This window comes from Meles meles, chromosome 2 (genome assembly GCF_922984935.1).
Source record: "Meles meles chromosome 2, mMelMel3.1 paternal haplotype, whole genome shotgun sequence".
Classification (NCBI taxonomy): domain Eukaryota; kingdom Metazoa; phylum Chordata; class Mammalia; order Carnivora; family Mustelidae; genus Meles; species Meles meles.
Genome location: NC_060067.1, coordinates 28786044 through 28810457, shown reverse-complemented (window position 1 = coordinate 28810457; position 24414 = coordinate 28786044). Strand labels below are relative to the sequence as shown.

General features: G+C 37.9%; 1 protein-coding gene and 1 pseudogene across 1 annotated transcript in view; both read right to left on the bottom strand.

The window, feature by feature from the left end:
- CORIN (corin, serine peptidase) overlaps nt 1-24414 on the bottom strand; it is a 256736-nt gene that overhangs the window by 163538 nt on the left and 68784 nt on the right. The window contains 1 exon segment of the mRNA XM_045984999.1: nt 17333-17540. Within this exon segment, the coding sequence (XP_045840955.1) occupies nt 17333-17540 (208 nt within the window).
- Nucleotides 5293-16984, bottom strand: LOC123932444 (annotated as a pseudogene).

Here is a 24414-nt window from a genome sequence, read left to right as displayed (position 1 = left end):
TCATGAGCAATTTCTCTGTAACTGGGATGCTGTTTGATACCATCTTCCCCACAACTTTCAAAATTGGTGTCTCGAACCCTTCTGTGGCCTTATAAACTAAGTTTATGTAACATTCTAAATCCTTTGCTGTCATTTCAATAATTTTCCCACATCTTCACAGGAGCAGATCCCATCTCAAGAAACCACTTTCTTTGTTGATCCTTGAGAAGCAGTTCCTCATCTGTTCAAGTTGAATCATGAGATTGTAGCAATTCAGTCGTGTCTTCAAGCTCTGTTTCTCATTCTAGTTCTCCTGTGATTTCTACCACACCTGCTGTTACTCCCTCCACTGAAGTCTGGAACCCCTCAAAGTCTTCTGTGAGGTTTGGAACCCACTTCTTTCAAAATTCTGATAATGTTAATATTTTGATCTCATCCCATGAATCACAAATGTTCTTAAAGGCATTTCAATGGTTAATCCTGTCCAGAAGGCTTTCAATTTGTTTTTCCCAGATCCATCAAAGGAATCACCACCAATGACAACTATCACCTTAGGAAACGTATTTCTTAAACAGTAAGATTTGAAAGTTGAGATGACTCCTTGATCCATGGGCTAAAGAATGGGTGTTGTGTCAGCAGGCACAAAAACCACATTAATCTCATTGTCCATCTCCACTTCTTAGGTGACCAGCTGCATTGTCAATGAGCAGCAATATTTGAAAGGAATCTTTTTTTTCTGAGCAGTAGATCTGGCTTAAAATATTCAGTAAATCATGGTCGTAAACAGATGTGCTATTATCAAGGCTTTGTTGTTCCATTTATAGAGTACAAGCAGAATAGATTTGGCGTAATTCTTAAGGGCCCTAGAGATTCTGGAAAGGCATATGAACTGTGGCTTCAACTCAAAGTCACCAGCTGCATTAGCCCCTAAGAGGAGGGTCAGCCTGTCCTTTGAAGCTTTGAAGCCAGGCATTGACTTCTCTCTAGCTTTTGAAAACCCCCGATGGCATCTTCTTCCAAGAGGAGGCTGTTTTATCCACACTGAAAATCTGTTGTTCAGTGTGGCCACCTTGATTAATTATTTAGCTGGATCTTCTGGGGGCACTTGCTGCAGCTTCTCCATCAGCACTGGCTGCTTTGCCCATACTTTTATGTTCTAGAGAAGGCTTCTTTTCTTAAACCCCATGAGCCAACCCCTGATACCTTCAAACTTTTCTTCAGCAGCTTTTTCACTTCCCTGTCTTCACAGAATTAAAGAGAATTAGGGTCCTGCTTTAAGCTTTAGGAGTAGAATTTGGGTTAAGGCAATGTTGTGGCTGGTTTGATCTTCTGTCCAGACCTCTCAAACTGTCTCCATATCAACAAGGCTGTTCTGCTCTCTTATCATGCATGTGTTCACTGGAGTAGCACTTTTAATTTCCTTAGAACTTTTTCTCTGCATTCACAATCTGGAGGTTTGGCACAAGAGGCCTAGATTTGGCCTTTCTTGGCTTTTGACACACTTTCCTTACTAAGCTTAATAATTTCTAGTTTTTTGGGGTTTTTTTAAGATTTTATTTATTTATTTGAGAGACAGAGATCACAAGTAGGCAGAGAGAGAGAGAGACAGGAGGAAGCAGGCTCCCTGACGAGCAGAGAGCCCGATGTAGGGCTCGATCCCAGGACCCTGAGATCATGACCTGAGCTGAAGGCAGAGGCTTAACCCACTGAGCCACCCAGGTGCCTCTCATTTCTAGTTTTTGATTTAAAGTGAGAAACATGCAACTCTTCCTTTCACTACAATACTTAGAGGTCATTACAGGGTTATTAATTGGCCTAATTTTACATTGTTGTGTCTCAGGGAATCGAGGGGACTGAAGGGAGGGAGATTGACAGGAGAACGGCCAGGGGAATGCACAGCACTTATTAAGTTCACCCTCTTATATGAGTGTGGTTCACGGGACTCCAAACCAATTATAATAGCACATCAAAGATCACTAATTGAAGATCATCAAAGCAAATATAATACTAATGAAAAGGTTTCAAATACTGCAAGAATTACCAAAAGGTGACACAGAGCTGTGAAGGGAGCAAAGGCTATTGGCAACATGGCACCCATAGACTTGCTCGACATAGGGTTGCTGCTGACCTCCAATTTATAAAAAATGCAACACGTGTGAAGCACAATAAGGCAAAGTGCAATTAAACAAGGTATGCTTACATGCACTTTCTGAGTGGACCAACTGTATACACAAGGTTGGATTCTCCCTTCATTCCACAAACTCCTAGTTAAGCAGCAATGAATAAGTATTTGCCAAATGGGCTAAGGAATACCAAGGAAGGATAAAGTCATTTCTCTCTCTCTCTCTCTCTCTCTCTCTCTCTCTCTCTTTTTTCCTATGTGTGAGACAGCCCAGAGTAAAGCTACAAGCAATCTGGATTTGTTTTTGGCATTCTTCCTTTGCCTTCTTGTCCCTGACCTGGGTCCCAGTTTCTGACACCATCCCGGCCACCCCCACTCCAGCAACCCTACTTAGATGGCCATCTCTACCAGAGTGTTCCTAGCTCATAAGCATTTTCTTCCCTTTCTGTAATCAAAACTACATTCTCCAAGTGATCAGATCCCAATTAGGTTGCCAAAGAAAAAGAAAGATGAAAATAACACAGAGTAATTCATAATAACAGATGGACACTTAACCCTCCCAAAGGTTTTTGCATCATTAGAAGATTATTTGCTGGAGCAAAGGAATCTCTAATTGATGGAATGCCAAGTGCCATTACAGGGGAAACATCCATCTAACATAGTCGGCAGGGGTGTGGGGGTGCAGGGGAAGATCCTTGAGAAGCTGTCTACACACAAGGCCCAATTCTCCCAAGAGGTTTCTGGACCTTTCCTCACTTATGAACCCATATATTTTTGGGTTCATACATCTACATCTTGTCTCAGAATCTTCCATAAGAGTAATAAAGTTTCACACAAGGGCCCAGTAAACAATTTTCATGTTCTAAACCCGAGTCTTATCTCAGAAACTGTCATTGACTCTTACCATGGACATCTTCTGCAGGAAAACATAAGTCTACCATTCCAAAACTCCCATAGTCCTCACTGTATAATCTTGGGCCAACAGTTCACTCAAACCAAGACTCACACTTTCCTCATTTGAAAAGTGAGGGTTTGAAAGAGCTGATTTTCCTTGGTTCTTTTACCAGTAACATTCCGTAAATCAAGATTCATTCTTTAACACAGTACTTCTCAGAGGAGCTGTGATAATCCTACCGGCTTTGCTAAATTTCAAAAGGTAACAGACATTTTTCTTGAGATTTGTTCTGGGAATATATAGAGACATTAAAATACCATTAGGCCTTCCATTCTAAAAATAGGACCTAAGAAAAATGTCTAGAGTGTTTCCAAATAGCTCTCATAAGAGGTGTAACCAACCGAGACCCATAAGCTTCAAATTGCTGGACCAGGCCATGTGAAATAGTGATAGAGTATTTATAACAAGCAGCCCTTTGAAACAGTGAGCAAAATGAGGAGCCATTTGTTCTTGCTTTGCATGAAATCCAACTGCCTATGAGGGGTTGAAGTATTTGGCTTTTCATCACGTGGAACCTTGCGGTGAGATAGACCACACTATTTTGGAACATGAGTGTCTATATCCAAGCAGCAAGCTAACTGATATCTGAAAACAGCACTCCGCACAAGGAAAGAGTTGGATTCGGCTATCAGAATACTGTTTTAGAACTGGTGATTATTTTAAATCGACACGTGAAGTGCATTTGGTGTTAGAAGTTCCTAACACGTTTCAATGGAAGTTCGAGTACTGTAACATCATCTCTGTATTTGTTGAAACAAATACATATAAATAGATATATAAATAATTCTAGTATACAGTGATAGTGAAGCTTTTATGGTATTTTCACCAGAAAGGACATTCTAAAATAACCAACCAAAAAAAGTGGTAGATTTTACCTATGGGATTTTTTAAAGATTTTTATTTAAATTCAATTTAGTTAACATATACTGTATTATTAGTTTCAGGGGTATAATTTCATGATTCATCAATTGCATATAACACCCAGGGCTCATTCCATAAAGTGCTCTTTTTATTGCCCATCACCCAATTACCTCATCTCCCACCCACCTCCCCTCTAGCAACCCAGTTTTTTCCCTAGAGCTAAGAGTCTCTTATAGTTTGACTCCCTCTCTGATTTTTATCGTATTTTATTTTTCCTTCCCTCTCCCATGTTCATCTGTTTTGTTTCTTAAATTCCACATACGAGTGAAAGAAATCATACAGTATTTTTCTTTCACTGATTGACTGATTTCGCTTAGCCTAGTACCCTCTAGTTCAATATCATCCACATCATTGCAAATAGCAAGATTTCATTCTTTTTGATGGCTGAGTAATATTCCATTATATATATATATATATATATATATATATATATATATATATAATTTTTAGTGAATTTATCTACTAAAATTGTTTGCTTTATTTACAAAAAAAAATACAGGTCTTTTGTCTTACTGTGCCCTTTGACCAACATCTTCCCATTTCTCCCCAAATTTATAAAAAGGTTCTGAAAAAGACATAACGTTAAAATTACTGAACAAGTAATTCAAATACTCCCAAGATCTTCATTCAGAATCTCACACTGCATTTAGTTATCACTTTTTATTTTGGGCACATAAACTAAACTTTAAATATATTAGAAGATCTTAGGATTTAAAATTCTTTTACCATTAAAAAAAGTAAAAAAGAATCTCTGTGGCAGGCAGACTCTAAGATGGTCTCAGTGACCCTCCCATCTCCTAATATTCAGGCTCTGCATAAGTCTCTCTTTCCCCAGATATCAGTCAGCCTAGAGACTTGCTTGCAACCAATACAAGGTAATGGGATGTCACATCCATCATTAGGTTACATAAAATTATGACTTCTCTATTGGTAGCAGATTCTCTCCTTATTGGATTTGATGAAGCAAGTTGCCATGTTGTGGGACCCACATGACGGCAAGGGCTTAAGAGTAGCCTCTGGCCAACAGCCAGCTAGAAACAGACCCTTAATCCAACAACTCTTGAGGAACTAAAATTCTTCCAACATGATTCAGATAAGACCCCAGCCCTGGCTAATACCTTGATTGTACCTATATGACAGACCCTGAAGCAAAGAAACCACATAAGTCATCCCAGATTGAAGATCCACAGAAACTATGGGATAATAGATATGTATGGTTTCATTTATTTGTTTGTTTGTTTGTTTATTTATTTAATCATGCTGTATTATCTTTAATTAAGTATAAAGACTTCCAATCATGTCACCTAGAGACCCTTTATCTACTGCTCTGTTTGGCCACTAGTCTCTTGTCTCTCTCTTCAGCAATGGTGAGGCAGATACTCTTTCCACAGGGAAGAGAAATCTATGGTTTGCTGCCTTTGTCGACAACAAAAATGTCGGAGAGCTGAGGGACTAAGCTGTTGCTTTTGGCATCTTCCACAAGAACTACGTCAAAAGAACCAGGGTGTCTCTCTCTGTTGGTGATCACACCAATTTTTCCCAGGTTAGCACCTCTGGTCTAACAGATTAACAGTGTCAAACTTGATGAAATTAGTAATCTTTCCAAATCAGTCTGAATGGTGTCATTCACCTTGATAAGGGGGAGGTTCAGGATAGTGGGTAATGCAAGCATACAGGTCACCAGATGAGGTTTTCCTTCTCCCACAACCCACAGGTTTTCCTTCTCCCACAACCCACAAAGATCTTTCTCACTTTACACAATTTATACTTGGCCTCCTCAAGTGTCATCCTATGAATAGCAAAGCAACCCTTGCTGTCACAGATCAAATGGAAATTCTTCCCAGTCTTGTCAATGCTGATGACTTCCCTAAACCCAGCAGGATAGGTTATATATCAATATGGGCTGTATAAATGCTGTATACAGATCTTCTTTACTTCATCTCCTGTTAGGGCATACTTAGATCTGTTCCTTAAGGAAATGATGAGAGGGAGACATTCTTTCAGCTTATGGGGACCAGTTGATGGACGAGGGGCAAACACACCCACTCAGTTTATCCAGCAACCTATGCTTTGAAACTGCTATATGCTTTGGATGCTTCTTGGGACCATGAACTGTGGCTCTGCTAAACACAGGAAGAGCTAGATGTGCACTACTGTAAGCTATGAAATTTGTGGCAATTTGTTAAGCAGCAGTAGGTAACTAATACATTTTTCTTTGATATATCACTTGGTCAGAAATATACCACAGAGTTAGATGTATTCATTAACAAAACTCATACAATCATTAAAAAAAAAACCACATTCCTAAATTTTCTTTGTTAGGCTGAGCTGTGCAGTGGACAATGCTCACGAAGTCATAGTCATAGGCAGCTCCCAGAGCTGCAGACCTTTGTCATGAAAAGAATGTTAATGCTGGAAAAGTCTTGCAAGTTAATTGATACCTATTTCCTTCTTTTGCCTTGTGAAGAAACCAAAACCTAAGGAAAAAAAAGATCTCATAGTCGGATTCTATGACTCCAGCCCAGTGTTCCAAAATGTGTCACCTCGCTGGCCTATTTTCATAAACATGAGCCACAGGTAACACAGGAATAAATCCACAAATGACACAGGAGCATGACTTCCTCACCACTGCTGGAAAACACAAAAGTAACAGATGGCTTGTTTTCTCTTTGATGGACCAACAGTATCAACTTCCTATGCCAGGACATTTTGCTGGCCTCAAGAGACCACCCATCTTTGGTTTAGATGGGGTATGACGGAGGAAGGAAAGAGGTTTCTTTGGTTTCCAGCTTCACTCGACATAGAGATGGAAAAGTGTACAAGAGAATGTTTGTACGTCATTGTCCCACATCAGAAGAGAAATAATGGGAAATATCAGGGAGTTCAGGGAGTCTGAAGCTCTGTTAAAGCAAGGACTATGTCTGTCTTATTTTTCATATGTAATAGTCATGGTTCCAGCAGGAAAGATCATACTTTCCGCTGAAGTAAGATCCCTGCAGAGCATTGAATGAAAGGACCATCTAACAAAGGTGCCAGCAGGGTTTAGAAAAACCAGCAAGGAGTAGTACACTATACTGGGACAGGTTCTGTTAGCACCCAATGTTAAGGAACAAGGCAAGGAGCGGTTATTGGAACTTAGAGAAAGCCCTACAGAGAAGGCTGGTAGGAGCTACGGATTCTCATAGGGAGATGCAGGCAACCCATGCAGAACTCGGCAGTTTGGTTTTTTCAGGGAGCCAGTTTACTAGCAAACCACTTGATGAAAGTATAACTCATGTCATCTCTTACAGAAGAAAAAAATGCTCTTAACTCCTCTGAAAGGAATAGTACTGTCATGCACTTCTTGAACCAGATAAAGACATGACTTCAATATTAATTCAACCCCCATCCCGACCACCACCACAGCCCCCACTCCTCCTTTGATATACCTGATCTTCTTGGTGGTTAACACGATCTACCCAAGTCCCACGCCCAAAAACCTTTGCCTCACCCTCAACCTCAGCATTCATATGCAATTAATCACTAGGTGCTGCCGATTTTACTTCTTAAAATTTCCCAAAATATGTTTTCTCTCTCGCCATTTTATATCCTAGTAAAATTAAACTAGTTGTCATTCCCCTAATATACGATAGATCTAGTGTGTTATTCTACCTGAGATGCCTTCCTATTCCACCTTCTCTACAGGGCAACCTTCTATTCATCCTCTAAAATCAATTCGCTGTTAACCTCCTCCCTGGGAGTAGACTTCTCTAATAATTCCACACAGAAAGAGTTCTTCCTCTGTGTCTCTACTACCCCCACAATTTGAAAACTTATCACACTGTACAACAATTTAATTATTTTCATGTCTTATTTCCTGTTATGCTGAGTTTCTCGAAGGCAGAACTTTATTTTATTCACCTCTACATCCCCAGCATCAAACTATGCACCTGGCACATTGTAGGTGCCAATAAATGCTTGCTAAAGGCATAAATAAATTGGAAACACCAACAGATGTCCAGGTCTCCCTCATCACCTGGATTCTTATATCCTCACAGATCTCAGTGATGTTTCGCTGAACGGTACTTTGCTGAGAACTGCACCTCTTGTCATGACACCCCCCACTCTCTCAATGCTCTCCAACTCCTTGCTACATTTTTTTTCCATTGCACTCATCACTGTCTGATATACTACTATTTTGTTATTTTAATTTTTTATTTGTTACCTATTTATTTGCTTGTTTCCCTTCAATGTAACAAAAGTTCTATGAGGTCAAGGATCTCATTTTGCTTGTGGCCTTATACCTAGTATGAACAGTCAGCAAATATTTGTTGACAAAATAAAGGGATCACATGCACGGGCTAATTCAGTGGCCTGCTTGGAATAAAGCTGTCAGCAAAGTTAGGAACAGAACCATCACTACCCAGCTCTCAACTTATATGCATTATACAAGAGCTCATGCTGGCACTGCTCATGTGATTTCCTCCCCCATTAGGTCAACAAATTTTACACGTGCTGTTCAATCTTGAAATAATTCTCATGTAAGAGGAAAATGTCAGTAAAATTGTTATGGATGAAAACTCTACAGATTAAGTGTCTTGTTTATATGCCAATAGTAGGGGGGGTCACCCTTAAAATAGAAAAACAAGGAAATACCAACAGATAAACACAGCTTGAATTAAGATGAGTGTGAATAATGTAAAACCATACAACCACCCCTAAAAGGGAATATAAAATTCCATGCAACTCGTAATCAACATAGTCCTGATTCTCATGAATACTTGGCATACTACCAGGACCCATGAGATAGAGGATTAAAAAATCACAGAAGAAACTTGCAATTGTTAAATTATTTTTGCAGCTGTTTTGATTTTTTGTACGTCATGAAATGATGCCTTACATATGGATCTTCAAATGAATTGAACCAGAAATATTAAACCTTCTAGTCACATCCACATAATACCAATGAATTATTGAGGAGAAAAGTAACCAAATGACTCCACTGAACTTGATAAAATGTGTGTGCTTGAGACAGTGTCAGTGATGGGACAGGGCATTGTCAGAAAGAGCTGAGCTGTCATGACCCGGTTCTCTAGCTTTATGTCTTTGTAAAATAAAAGTAATATGAGTCATCTGACTATATCTTACCCACACTTGGTGCTATTTTCGCTCATAAAATGAAGTTACTTATGATTTAATATTTTATGCATAATGTCAAAAGCAGACTAGATTAACCACTAGATTAGTATTGCAGACTAGATTAGATTAACTGACATTGAAAAGGAAACAGTCATACAATTGACTATCTCAACAGCCATTTAATCAGCACTAGTTTGGCTAAAAAAGCCTGCTGCTTCCCAGTTCATTGATAAACTCAGGGAAGGAGGTGGCAAATGGCTTTCAGAATATCTACTTTGTAATAGCAACAAAGTTCTTCTTTATTTATTTGACTACTGACCTATATAAATTTTTAAGATTATAATTCTAAAAAACCGTTAATTCTGTAATGTTTCCATTCATTCCCTAATGTGACACAACAGAGTTCTTGGGACGTAGATAAAATCTTTAGTAAAATAAATTAGCAGTATATAATTATTCTTCACTTAGAAAAAGATAATAAAATAAGACTATGCTGAGTTGGTATAATGAATGATTATTTCAAAAAATTGTTTTAAAGCAAACTATATTTTCCAATTAGCTTTTAAGATGATTTCAGGCTTGCATTTATGCAGGAGATTGGCCCACGCTGTCTTATAAAGTAACACATTTAAGAACACAGTAAGCCCTCCAAAATTACATTAGAAGCAGATAAATTTTACTCTCTTACTAAAACACTGTCAGGAAAATTTAATTCAGGAATGGTGTGGGAATACAATGCTGTATAGTAGTAGAAACTGTGAGTATAGACTGGATGATGGGGGAGATGTTTTAGAATTCTAGTATAGCAAATATTTTTTAATCATTCCAGTAATAATTTTGGTAACCATATTGATTATTCATTCACCTAGAGGTCATATATCAGTAATATGGCCATCTTTAGTAATGTGAAGGAGTCAGAATAGGAAGATCATATCATCTGTATATTTGAAATGACAAGGAATTTTTGCTGTAACTTTAAATAACGGGGATTGGAGTATGGGCTCACTTTTTTCCCAGGAAACTCTGCTGCTTCTAAAAGGAAGCCTAGGGCATTTATGAGACATGAGCAAATTGTGCCTTCCAAAGGGCAATTTTTAATATCATTTGTTTCTTTTAGCATTTTTTTCTTCTTCCCTAGGGACTGGAACAAAATTGGGCCTAGAATATTTATTTACCTATCAAGATTTTAACAAAAGCAAAAGTTTAAAAGATGAACATAAAGTGAATGGAAGTTAGCAACATAGCAGAATTCCAACCTTGATTTATTATCAAAATCTTAGAAGCAAAAATCAAAGACACTATACAAAAAACAAACAAACAACAACAACAAAAAACACCAAAACTACAGGCCAATATTGCTGATGAACATAGATATAAAGATCTTCAATTGAAATATTAGAAAACCACATTAAATAATACATTAGAAGGACCATTTATCATGTTCAAGTGGAATTTTTTCTAGGGATACAAAGATAGTTCAGATTTCTAAATCAATCGATATTATACACTGTATCAACAAAACAAAAAATAAAAATCATATGATCATCTCAGTAGATGTGGAAAAGCATTGAACAATCTTCAACATCTAAAATTCAACTATGAACAAAGTGGGTTTAGAGGAAACATACGTCAACATAATAAAGGCCATATATAAAAAACCCACTGCCAACATCATACTCAATATAAAAAACTGAAAGTTTTTTCTATAAAATCAGGAACAAGATAAGGATGTTCACTCTCACCCTTTTGTTAAACATAATACTGGAAGTTCCCGCCACAGCAATCAGAAAAGAAAAAGAAATAAGAGGCATTCATATTGGTAAGGAAGAAGTTAAGTTGCTGCTATTTGCAGATGATATACTATATATGGAAAATCCTAGAGTCCACCAAAAAGCTATTTAAAGTAATAAGTGAAGGCAGAAAAATCAGAAATCAGTAGTGTTTCTATACACTAATAACAAAGTATCAGTAAAAGCAATCAAGAAGATAATTGTATTTACAATTGCTCCAAAAATAATAAAATACCTCAGAATAAACTTAAGGAGATGGAAGAGTACAGACTCGGAAAACTATAAAACACTGATGAAATATTTAAAGATGACACAAGCAAATGGAAAGACATTCCATGCTCATGGATTAGAAGAACTAATATTGTTAAGATGTCCATACTACCCAGAGCAATACCCTATCAAAATACCAAGACATTTTTTACAGAACTGGATCAAATAATACTAAAATTTATATAGAACCACAAAAGACCTCAAATAACCAAAGGAATTTTGAGAAATAAAAACAAAGCTTGGAGGTATTGTGATACCTCCAGACTTCAAGATAAACTACAAAGCTATAGTAATCAAAATAGTATGGTACCAGGCAAAAAATAGACACATAGATCAATGAAACAGAACAGATAGTCAGAAATAAACCCACAATGTTATGGTCAATTAATCTATGACTAAGGAGGCAAGAATACACAATGAGGAAAAGACAGTCTTTTGAACAAATGGTGTTGAGAAAACTGTACAGTTGCATGCAGAAGAATGAAACTGGACCACTTTCTTTTATCATCCACAAAAATAAACTCTGGGGTGCCTGGGTGGCTCAATCAGTTACACATCCAACTCTTGGTTTCAGCTTAGGTCATGATCTTGGGGTCATGAGATTGAGCCCCACATTGGGCTCTGCACTCAGTGGGGAGTCTGCTTAAGATTCTTTCCCTCTACCCCTCCCCCACTCAAGCTTACTTATTCACTCTTTCCTTCTCTCTCTCTCTCTCTAAAATAAATAAATAATCTTTTTAAAAAATAAATAAACTCCAACTGGATTAAAGCCCTAAATGTGAAATTTGAAGCCATAAAATTCCTAGAAGAAAATATAGGAAGTAATTTCTTTGATACTAGCCATAGAAACATTTTCATTGGTATGTCTTCTGTAGCAAGAGAAACAAAAGCAAAATTAAACTATTGGAACTACACCAAAATAAAAAGCTTTTACACAGTGAAAAAAACTATCAACAAAACAAAAAGGCAATTTATTGAATGGGAGAAGATATTTCCAAATGATATATCTATAAGGGGTTAATATCCAAAATATACAAAGAACTTATACAACTCTACAACAAAAAAATTTCCAATTAAAAAAAAATGGGGAGAGGACCTGAATAGATATTTTTATACAGAAGACATATGGATGGCCAACGGACACATGAAATGAATGCTCAACATTACTGACCAGGTTTAGAAGGTAGGAAAAATAGGGGAAACAAGTGATGAAGTTTATATCCTCCCAGAAAATGACTTATCATCACTGACTACTATTTCAATAATAGTAAGTTACTATTAATTGGGGAATTTACTCTGCCATATAGTGTAGTCCATGTATGGGCACTTTATATAAAACATTCTGTTTAATACACACAAATGCAGCCTATGAAGGGGGTAATATCTCTCTCATTATAGAGATGAGTAAACTGAGGGTCCAAAGGCTAAGTAAAATGCCCAAGGCAATTGGCAGAGCTACAGTTTGAATTAGGTTTCATCGACCTCCGAACTTTCAAATGTCTTTTTTTTTTTTAAGATTTTATTTATTTGAGAGAGAGAGAGAGAGCAGGAGGCGTAAAGGGATAGGAACAAGTGGACTCTCCACTGAGCAGGAAGCCCCATGTGGGTCTTAATCCCAAGACACCGGGACCATGTCCTGAGCTGAAGGCAAACCCTCAACTGACTGAGGCACCCAGAAGCACCTCAAGTGCTTTCTCTGTAGTTGCCAGATTAAATTTTCTAATTTCCAGTGAACATACTTATTTAGGAAAAAGCATAGCATTTTTTAAGAAGTTCATTTGAAGAAACTTGTTGGATCCCTATCACAATCCTACAGGGATTAAATACATTACAAACTGTCCTGTAGTTCCTAGGTTTGAAATATAATCTTTCATCTCCAGTAATCTGGCTAAATAAAGAATTTTTATTTCATTTCCACAGCTATTAAGAATTTCTGTGAAGGACCTAGTGAAAAATCAATAGTCCAGAGGAGGAAAAAAAATCAAAAGTAAACATGTCAAGTTTGTAATGTTAAGGACTTATCTCCTGAGCACTGAGTTTCCTGCAAAGTATTAGAAGACACAGGTGGGGTGACCATCATCCCACATTAGCAGGTCTCCTGGGTGTCCTCTAGAAACAAAACTAGACCTTCCAAGCCAAACTGACCCCCTTTCAGTTTTGATAATGTTATAGGTCCATTATTTGAACAACTTGGGTATAAGTGATAATTACATATCAAAAGCATGTCGCTGTAATACCGGTCTTCTCTTCCAGAGAACTTAATTGTGTCTGGTATGTCAAAAAGCCATCCAGAAACCACTGTTATTCTCCTGGCCCAGGAATGGTGGATGTCTCTCTAGCTACCTGCTGATATCTTCCAGCTACTGCTTCTAACCCATATATTTTTAAGGCTATCCAAATGGTTCATCCACTAGATCTCTGTAGTTTGAGATAAATTTCACTGAATCCATATAAATTATGTACCACTTCAGTTAGCCTATGTTATAGTCTATGATACACATACTTATTTTTTTAAAGATTTTATTTATTTATTTGACAGAGAGAGCTCACAAGTAGGCAGAGAGGCAGGCAGGGGGTGGGTGGGAAGCAGACTCCCCACCGAGTAGAGCCTGACATGGGGCATGATCCCAGGACCCTGGGATCATGACCTGAGCCAAAGGCAGAGGCTTTAACCCACTGAGCCTCCCAGGCACCCCGATACACATACTTATTAATAGCAACTCTCATCTAACTAAAAACGGTTAACATTTATTGTTATAAAATGTAGTTAATGAGCATTTGAGGTCTCAAACGGGCAGGTAAAAAAACTATACTATTTATATATCCCACTAGATCTTTTTATTTTTTATTTATTTATTTTAAAGGATTTATTTATTTGTTTACTTATTTATTTATTTATGTGGCAGAGAGAGAGAGCACAAGTAAGGGGAGCAGCAGGCAGAGGGGGAGGGAGAAACAGGCTCCTCACTGAGGAAGGGAGCCTGATGTCAGGTTCTATCCCAGGACCCTGGGATCATGGACGGGAGCCAAAGGCAGATGCTTAACCCACTGAGCCACCCAGGTGCCCGCACTACATCTTTTTAAACTAAAGTTTAAATATTACTAAGTAGCTACTTTGTTTAGGATGGAATGTAAGCAATTTTCCATTATTTGAATAGTTAGAGAAAATTAGTATAATGGATGATCGAAAATAGTGAAATATAAGAAAACTGTATTTGAACTATTTTCTACAATACACTTTACCTTTAGGATCCTACTTTCTTTACTAAATTTAGCTTCTGGTTTCCATGCACACACTAAATGACAGCACGACGCACTGGTCTGGAAGCATAATTATAAAATTAAATATAATAATAAATGTAACAATAAAAAATAGGGTAAGTCCCCAAAGTATATCTAAAAAGTGACTATAAATCATCATCTATTATAACAGAAAATGGAAAACACTTCCATGAGACCATTTTTTCAGGATGAGCCAGGTCAGGAGAAAAAAAATTTTTACCTAAAAGTGCCCTGAAGACTATGAGGAGCTTAACTAGAATTTCACAACTGATTTAAGTGAGAGTGGAGGTTGAGTTATATTCAGAAGGATGACCAAAATGAATTCAGGGTCTTCAGGAAGATTTCTTTCATTGTTTCATTTGTGGACCCATATGACTCCATAGAGAAATTCAAGAAAAGAGAGGTAAGTGAAAATGTTTGAAATTAAGGAGAAGTGGAACAAGAATCCCACTCCAATGGCCTTGAGTATTCGACCTAATTTTCTTTTAATCCATATGGTATTCCACTTTTTTTTTTTGCAGCCTTTCAATATTTAGCGTATGTTAGAAATACTATTTATGCTCTTTATTTCAGTTGTACTACTATCTCTCCTCAACCTACAATTTGATAGCCATTGCTAACATTGCTTGAGCTCTTCATAAAAGCCAGGTACCCTCTGTCATTTGATCCTCACATGAACTTTGCATTGTAAAATCTCCGTTTTACAGGGGAAAAGACTGGGACACATGGCTCCATAGCCTGCTTTCTCAGCCACTGCTGCGTGTTGAATGGAGGGACCCCAGAATGATGTGTCTGCGTCCTCATTGCTGGAATCTGTGAATATTACATTATTTGGAAAAAAGGTCTTTGTGGGCATAATTAAGAACCCTAAGATCAGTGTTCAGATGATCAGATCATCTTGGGCTACCTAGACCAATGACAAGTGTCCTTGCAAGCAAAGGAGACACATAGAGAAGGCTATGTGAAGTTGAAGGGAGAGCGTCTGATGACATGGCCAAAGGTCAAGGAAAGCCTGAATCCACCAGAAACTGGCGAAGGGAGAAAATGACTTCTACACCCTCAAAATCCCCAGAGGGAGCACAGCCCTCTCAGATTTTAGACCTCTAGTTTCTAGAACTATGAGAGAACAAATGTCTGTTTAAGTCACCCAGCTTGTAGTAATTGGTTGCAGCAGCTCTAGAAAAATATTACAACCACCGTATTTTACTGCCACTATTTATCTCTTGTTACCATGAAAGCATGCTTTGAAAGCATGCATATGATTCTTTCTAGTGAAATGTTTTCCTGAAAGCAGTATTTGCTCATAGTTCTTTACTTACTTCTCCAATAAACAATCTACTGTTTCTATTCTACCCAGATATTACTCAGCGGAAATGCAGGCTTTCCCAGTGAAAACAATAAATGCCTTCGTCCTGTTCAAAACATATTTTATACACTAATTAAAATAAAAATGGAAACTACTTGCAATTGAAAATGAATTTCATTCCAACATTATTATTCTGAAAACTCCCTAACATTTTAATTCAGAAAATAATTGATGTTTTATATGCTTATGTACTTAACGCAAATTTGGAGAAATTTTTAAAATATATTCTTAGTGAACTTAAAAATTCCATAACGTACTTTTTATTGATTTACTCTTATTGAAAATTGTTATTTCAGTATAATAATATAATATTGAAATTATGTTATTTCAATAAGGTGATGATGGTCAAAAAGTACAAACTTCCAGTTATAAGCCAATTCATGGAAATGTAATATACAATATGGTGACTATATTATATATTCAGAAGATGCTAAGAGAGTTAATTTTAAAAGTTATTACAAGAAAAAGAAAATTTACAGCTATGTGTGGTTATGGGTGTTAATTGGACTTATTGTGATGATTATTTGGAAATGTATCAAAATATTGAATTATTATGTGGTGCACCTGAAACCAATAAAACACTGTATGTCAATTTTATCTCCAAAAAAAAAAAGAGCTTACAAGACACATCCATAAGCACACTCACTCACATGTTCCTTTTCCTACCCAAACCAAGAAAATTCTTTCTAATTGTATTTGATATTATACTAGACCTTCTGTTTGTCCCTCTGCATCTACCCCTCCCCCTCCTCACCCTGTTCTGAGGTCCAGTGTTGACCGTAAGAACCACCCAGCATCCCACCTTTACATGTTTCAGAGGATGAGATTTGGGATTTTGGACCCAATAATATTTGGGTGAGATTTTGGATCTCACCTGTTGTGTTCCCATCAATAAGACACCCTTGCCCAATGGCTGTTGGTAAAATCAGACGGTGGGAGGCCCTGGCAGATGGGAGGGCAGGAGTAGAGTGAGGTCAGAGGATTTATGTCTTCTCTCTCCTGCAGTGCTTACAGGTGGCTCGCAGTGGGTGGGTTCCTCGGCCTAGGCTTACAGGACTTGGCTGGTTGGAAGACCCCTTACCCATAGCTATACCTCTTGCCACCTGGCTGTCTGCCCTTTTCCCCCTCCACGTCTTGCGTTGTGGAACGGCATCCCTTCGTGAGACTCTGATGCCTCCCATCATTGATTCAGTCTCTTAACCTGTCCATACCTCTATAAATCTTCTCTTAAATAAACTCTTTTCAGTCACCCCTTTGAGTGTGCTGTCTTCTGCCAGACCCTCACTGCAGCAGCTACCCCCTGACTGCCTCCATCTCACATCCAGAATAATTTCTCCCCAGAAATAAAAGAATTCCAGGTTTTCATTTTAAAAATTCCAGTTTGAAAGAATTACAACTGGCTATGCCTGGTATGGGATATTTTCTCCTTGAACAAAAATAAACAGTGGTAGCCCGGGATGATTTCATTCCTCTCAGACACCTCTGTGACAACTGACTCTTATCATGGGATGATTTTGATTCCAAAATACCTGTCATCACCGTCACCAACACACTCAGGGAAGGCGAGGTTACAGCCGAAAAGCATGATATGTTGATAGCAGCTGAGGCGATGGAGGTACATGAAGAACTTGAGGAACTTCTCCACTTCCATGTTTTTGACAATCGAGAAGAAGGGTGTTAGCGTGGTTTGGTAGGGCAGCATCTGACACTGGCTGTGAGTAATGTTCACACAGGCACCTGGGAAGTCAGGATAATTTCAGTTAGGAGCAGATACATCAGAATTATATGTTTACAGACTCATTCAATATAACAGACTGACATGTTCATAAGATAAAATATTCTGTAAGAGTGCTTATAGATATAAAATCTGATACACATAGATGTACAAATAAGCGTGTGTATGTCTGTGCTTATGACAATGAAATAAAGCTACCAATACTCACAAAGGAATAGTATCTGTGTCCTGAGCAAATATAGAGAAAAATACACTCTCATTCTTGGCTGATGGGCACATAAGTTGGCAAATACTATTTTGGATCACAGCTAGGCAAAACGATGATACCTTTACCTATTTATCTATAACATATATCTATCTATCTATCTATCTATATCATATCTCTATCTATCTATCTATCTATCTATATCTTTATCTATCTATAACATATATATCCAAAAATATCTTTATCTATCAATAACATATAAATATAACATATATTTATATATAATAAATCTAAATATATATTATATATAATTAATATAATATAAATATATTATATAATATATATATTATATATAATATATATTATATAACTATATAATATATAATATAAATATATTAGATATTATACTATAATAAATATATGTAATATTAAAAATAATAAATCTAAATATATATATTTAGATCTATAAATATATAGATTTTTATATATATACATATAAATCTATATATTTAGATTTATTACTTTTATTACCTAGGCAGGGCAATGTTATTAGATAGATAGATTCGAAGCATATATACATATATATGCTTCAAATGCACATCCTTTGGCATTGTAAAATTTCTAAAAATGTATCCTAAGAAATAATCATGATTGTAAATATGGATTTATTTACAGGGATCATCATCTCCATAGAGTTTATGGTTTTTAAAAGATACAAATCACCTAAACATTCACTGATAGAAATTGGTTTAAAATACTTTGAAACTCAAACAACAGAATACTTGGCTGTATGAGAGAGGTTTTAGAAGATAATTCAGTCACGTAGAATGGTGCTTGTAATAAATAAAAATAGCAAGTCACAAAACAATTTGTATACCAGGATTCTGTTTTTAAAAATACATGATTATACAAAGGTTTCCAATTTTGTTCATGCCAACAGTTCAGGGTCAGTCAGAGCCTCCAATTTCTTTTCATTTTTTTTAGGGGAAAAAAGATTTTTTTCATTATTATGTTATGTTAGTTACCATACAGTATATCATTAGTTTTTGAGGTAGTGTTCCATCATTCATTGTTTGCATATAATACCCAGTGCTCCATGCGATACGTGCCCTCCTTAATGCCCATCACCAGGCTAATGCATCCCCCACCCTACTCCCCTCTAAAACCCTCAGCTGGTTTCCTGGAGTCCATAGTCTCTCATGGTTCATCACCCCCCAATTTCTCCCCCTTCATTTTCCCCTTCCTTCTCCTAATGTCCTCCATGCTATTCCTTATGCTCCATAAGCAAGTGAAACCATATGATAATTGACTTTCCCTGCTTGACTTATTTCACTCAGCATAATCTCCAGTCCCATTCAGTTGATGCAAAAGTTGGTATTCACCCTTTCTGATGGCTGAGTAATATTCCATTGTATATCTGGACCACATCTTCTTTATCCATTTATCTGCTGAAGGGCATCTTGGTTCTTTCCACAGTTTGGCTATTGTAGACATTGCTGCTATGAACATTGGGGTGCATGTGGCTTTTCTTTCCACTACATCTGTATCTTTGGGATAAATACCCTGTAGTGCAATTGCTGGGTCATAGGGAAGCTCTATTTTTAATTTTTTGAGGCATCACCACACTGTTTTACAAAGAGGCTGTACCAACTTGCATTCCCACCAATAGTGTAAGAGGGTTCCCCTTTCTCCACATCCTCTCCAACACTTGTGGCTTACTGTCTTGTCAATTTTTGTCATTCTAACTGGTGTAAGGTGGTATTTCAGTGTAGTTTTGATTTGAATTTCCCTGATGGCTAGCAATGATGAACATTTTTCCATGTGAGTGTTGGCTATTTGTATGTCTTCTTTTGAGAAGTGTCTATTCATGTCTTCTGCCATTTATTGACTTATTTGTTTTGGGGGAGTTGAGTTTGAGAAGTTCTTTATAGATCTTGGATATCGGCCCTTTGTCTGTAGTGTCATTTGCAAATATCTACTTCCATTCCTCATTGAGAATTTTGGGTTGTCTCTTTGTTTTGTTGACTGTTTCCTTTGCTGTGCAGAAGCTTTTGATCTTGATGAAGTCCCAAAAGTTCATTTTCACTTTGTTTCCCTTGCCTTTGGAAACGTGTCTTCAAAGATGTTCCTGTAGCTGATGTTGAAGAGGTTACTAAGTTCTGCTCTAGGATTTTGATGGATTCCTGTCTCACATTGAAGTCTTTCACCCATTTAGAGTTTATCTTTATGTATGATATAAGAGAATGGTCAAGTTTCATTCTTCTGTATATAGTTATCCAATTTTCCCAGCACTATTTATTAAAGAGATTATCTTTTTTCCATTGGATATTATTTCCTGCTTTGTCAAAGATTATCTGACCATAGAGTTGAGGGTCTATGTCTGGGCTGTCTATTCTGTTCCATTGGTCTATGTGTCTGTTTTTGTGCCAGTACTATGCTGGCTTGGTGATCACAGCTTTGTAATAGAGCTTGAAATCAGGCAACGTGATGCCACCAACTTTTACTTTTTCAACATTTCCTTGGTGATTTGGGGTCTTTTCTGATTCCATACAAATTATAGGATTGTTTACTCCAGCATTTTGAAAAATGCTGTTGATATTTTGATCAGGATAGTATTGAAAATATAGATTACTCTAGGCAGCATAGACATTTTAACGATGCTTATTCTTCCGATCCATGACCATGGAATGTTTTTCCAACTTTTTGTGTCTTCTTCAATTTCTTTCATGAGTGTTCTGTAGTTCCTAGAGTATAGATCCTTCACCTCTTTCATTAGGTTTATTCCCAGGTATCTTATGGCTTTTGTTGTTACTGCAAATCGATTCTCTAATTTCTCTTTCTACAGTTATACTGTTAGTGTATAAGAAGCAACTGATTTCTGGTCATTGATTTTGTATCCTGCCACATTAATGAATTGCTATATGAGTTTTAGTAATTTGGGGATGGAGACTTTTGGGTTTTCCACATAAAATATCATGCCATCTGCAAAGAGAGAGAGTGACTTCCTCTTTGCCAATTTGAATACATTTTATTTCTTTTTGTTTTCTGATTGCTGTTGCTAGGACTTCTAGTACTATTTTGAACAGTAATGGTGACAGTGGGCATCCTTGTGATATTTCCAATCTTAAGGAAAATGCTCTTGGCTTTTCCCCATTAAGAATGATATTTGCTGTGGGTTTTTCATAGCTGGATTTTATGAAATTGAGGAACGTTCCCTCCATCTCTGTACTCTGAAAAGTTTTAATCAGGAAAGGATGCTGTATTTTGTTAAATGCCTTTCTGCATCAATTGAGAGGATCATGTAGTTCTTGTCTCTTCTCTATGTGTTCTATCACATTGATTGATTTGCAAATGTTGAACCACCCTTGCAAACCAGGGATAACTCCCAACTGCTCATTGTGGACAATCCTTTTAATGTACTGTTAGAGCCTATTAGCTAGGATCTTGTTGAGAATTTTCATTCATCAGGGATATTGGTCTGAAATTTTCCTTTTTGGTGGGGTCTTTGCCTGGTTTTGGGATCAAAGTAATGTTGGTCTCATTGAATGAGTCTGGAAGTTTTCCTTCTGTTTCTATTTTTTGAAATGGCTTCAGGAGAATAAGTATTATTTCTTCTTTGAACGTTTGGTAGAATTCCCCAGGGAATCTATCAGGTCCCAGACTCTTGTTTTTTTGGGAGGTTTTTGCTCACTGCTTCAATCTCATTACTGGTTATTGGTCTATTCAGGTTGTCAAGTTCTTCCTATTTCACTCTTGGTGGCTTATAGGTTTCTAGGAATGCATCCATTTCTTCCAGATTGCTTAATTTATTGGCATATAGTTGTTGATAACAATTTCTGATAATTGTTTCTGTTTCCTTGGTGTTAGTCATGATCTCTCCCCTTTCATTCATAATTTTATTAATTTAGGTCTTTTCTTTCTATAGATTGTTTCTATAAATTTCTGTTCTATAACACTCATGGGTCTTTCTCCTTTTATAGAACCCCCCTTAATATTTCTAGCTTAATATTTCCTTCTTGTGGCTTAGTGGTCACATATTCTTCCAGTATCTACAGGTCCTGGAAGTTCTTTGTCTCTCCATCCATTCTGAATGTCAGCCTTGCTGGATAAAGAATTCTTGGCTGCATGTTCTTCTCATTTAGTACCCTGAATATGTCTTGCCAGAACTTTCTGGCTTGCCAGGTTTCTTTGGACAGGTCTGATGTTATTCTGATGGTCCTCCCTAACTGTCCTTAAGATTATTTCCTTGGTTCCAAGATTCGTGAGTTTTACATTACATGTCAGGGCATTGGTCTGTTCTCCTTGATCTTGGGAGGGGGTCTTCTCTGCCTCTAGGACACAAATGCTTGTTTCATTCTCCAGATTAGGGAAGTTCTTGGCTATGATGTGCTTGAATATATCTTCTAATCCTCTCTCTCCACCCTCTCAGTGATCCCAATTATTCTAACATTGGAACGATTCATGGTGTCATTTATTTCTCTAATTCTGTTTTCACAGATTTTAAGCTGTTTATTCCAGGCCTCCTCCTGCACCTTCTTTTCTATCAGTTTGCCTTCTAGATCACTAAGTCATTCTTCTGCCTCATTTACCCTAGCTGTTAGAGTATCTAGATTAGATTGGATCTCATTGATAGCATTTTAAAGTTTTAAGCAGCTCTCATTTCTGCCCTTAGAAAATCTATATTGCCATTAATGGTTTTCTCCATCCTAGCTGTTGTCTTTGTAACTGTTACCCTGAAGTCTGTTTCCAACATCTTGCTTATATCTATATCCATGAGTTCCATGGCAGAGATCATGGTCTCTGAGTCCTTCCTATATTGGGGGTTCCTCCTTTTAGACACTCTGTTGAGGGGTGGTTGAGGGAATATACAGAGTCCAAATTATTGACCACAACCCAAGCAAGATGCACCTATTTTGTTTTATTTTTTTTTAAGATTTTATTTATTTATTTGACAGACAGAGATCACAAGTAGGCAGAGAGAGAGGAGGAAGCAGGCTCCCCACCAAGCAGAGAGCCCGATGCGGGACTCAATCCTAGGACCCCGAGATCATGACCTGAGCCAAAGGCAGAGGCTTTAACATACTGAGCCACCCAGGTGCCCCAAGATGCACCTATTTTATAGGGACTTGAGGGTTGTTGACCACTTGTTCTTCCAGCCTATCTTCTGGGAGAGGGGCCTGCTGCCCTGTTAGTCAGGCAACCCTGTTTGGGCAGAGTTGCCCAGCCCTCTGTGGGAGGAGATGAGCTCAGTGATAACCAGTTTTGGGGGCTTTTATTCTCTGGCGGCTTTCTGTGTCTCTTCCAAGAGTCAGAGCAGAAGTGACCATATCCAAACCTCTCAGAACAGAGGGAATCACAGTCTGTTCTTCAGTGATCCCTCCAGGCCACACTGACTCTGTTTTTGTGTGTGCTGCTAAAAACTGCAGTGTCCTAGGTTGTGTGCCTCACAGCAGCACTCCTAGCCCTTGCTTTTGGGTCCAGGCAAATCTCTGCCCTTTGTGCTTCTAAATCCACCAACTGCCCCCAGTTCACACATGCACTCCTCAGCTCCAGGTTTCAGGCTGGGGGGTTACCCTAAAGTCCTTTCCCTGCCCCTACTGGTCTGCAAGTCTGTGCCTGGTCCCAGCAGGGGAGGATTTTGCACTCCTGCAGCACAGGATCCCGGAGCCTCCCACCCTCTTCTGTTTATCTTCTGATATATGCCCAAAGAATCATGGCTCCCCACTCCATACCTCGAGACCAACCACTGGAGATATTCTGTTTATAGAGATCCAGATACATCTTCTTATATCACAGGCTGATTTCATGGGTGTTCAGAATGTCAGGTAGGTATCCAGCTCAGTTCAGGGGACCGATTGAAGTAGGGTCCCCTACTCCTCTGCTATCTTTTTTTCAGGCCTCCAGGATCGGAGAACCTCCAATTTCATTCTGTTTCATAGTTGAATCTTCTCGCAGGCACTACCACCTCCACAGCCTCTTTTTTCCTTCATTCTCTAAATTTGAATGGTTGTTGTCATAGAAATCAAAACAGTAATATGAGTGCAGGTAGTGGGATTTTAGGAGGCTATTCTATTTTTATTTCTTTAATTCTGTATTCTCTTACTGGTTTGTATAAATATTTATTACTTTTGCATTACGAAGGAGATAGTTAGGGGTACCTGGGTGGCTCAGTCAGTTAAGCATCTACCTTCAGCTCAGGTCATGATCCTGGAGTTCCAGGATCGAACCCCACATCGGGGGGGGGGGGGGGTCCCTGCTCAGCAGGAAGTCCTGATTCTCCCTCTGCCCCTCTCCCTGCTTATGCTCTCTCTTTCTCTTTCTTGCTCTCTCTCTCCCTCTCAAATAAATAAATAAAGTATTTTTTTAAAAAAGAAGGAGATAATGAAAACTTTGGTTATTTTTTAAGTAAGTTACTATTTAAACACAACCTTTAGGTTTTGGAAATGCAGTAAAAGTATTAGTTCTAGGGGGCCTGGGTGGCTCAGTGGTTTAAGTCTCTGCCTTCAGCTCAGGTCATGATCTCAGGGTCCTGGGATCGAGCCCCACATCGGGCTCTCTGCTCAGTGGGGAGTCTGTTTCTCCCTCTCTCTGCCTGCCTCTCTGCCTACTTGTGACCTCTCTCTCTGTCAAATAAATAAATAAAATATTTAAAAAAATGTATTAGTTCTAAT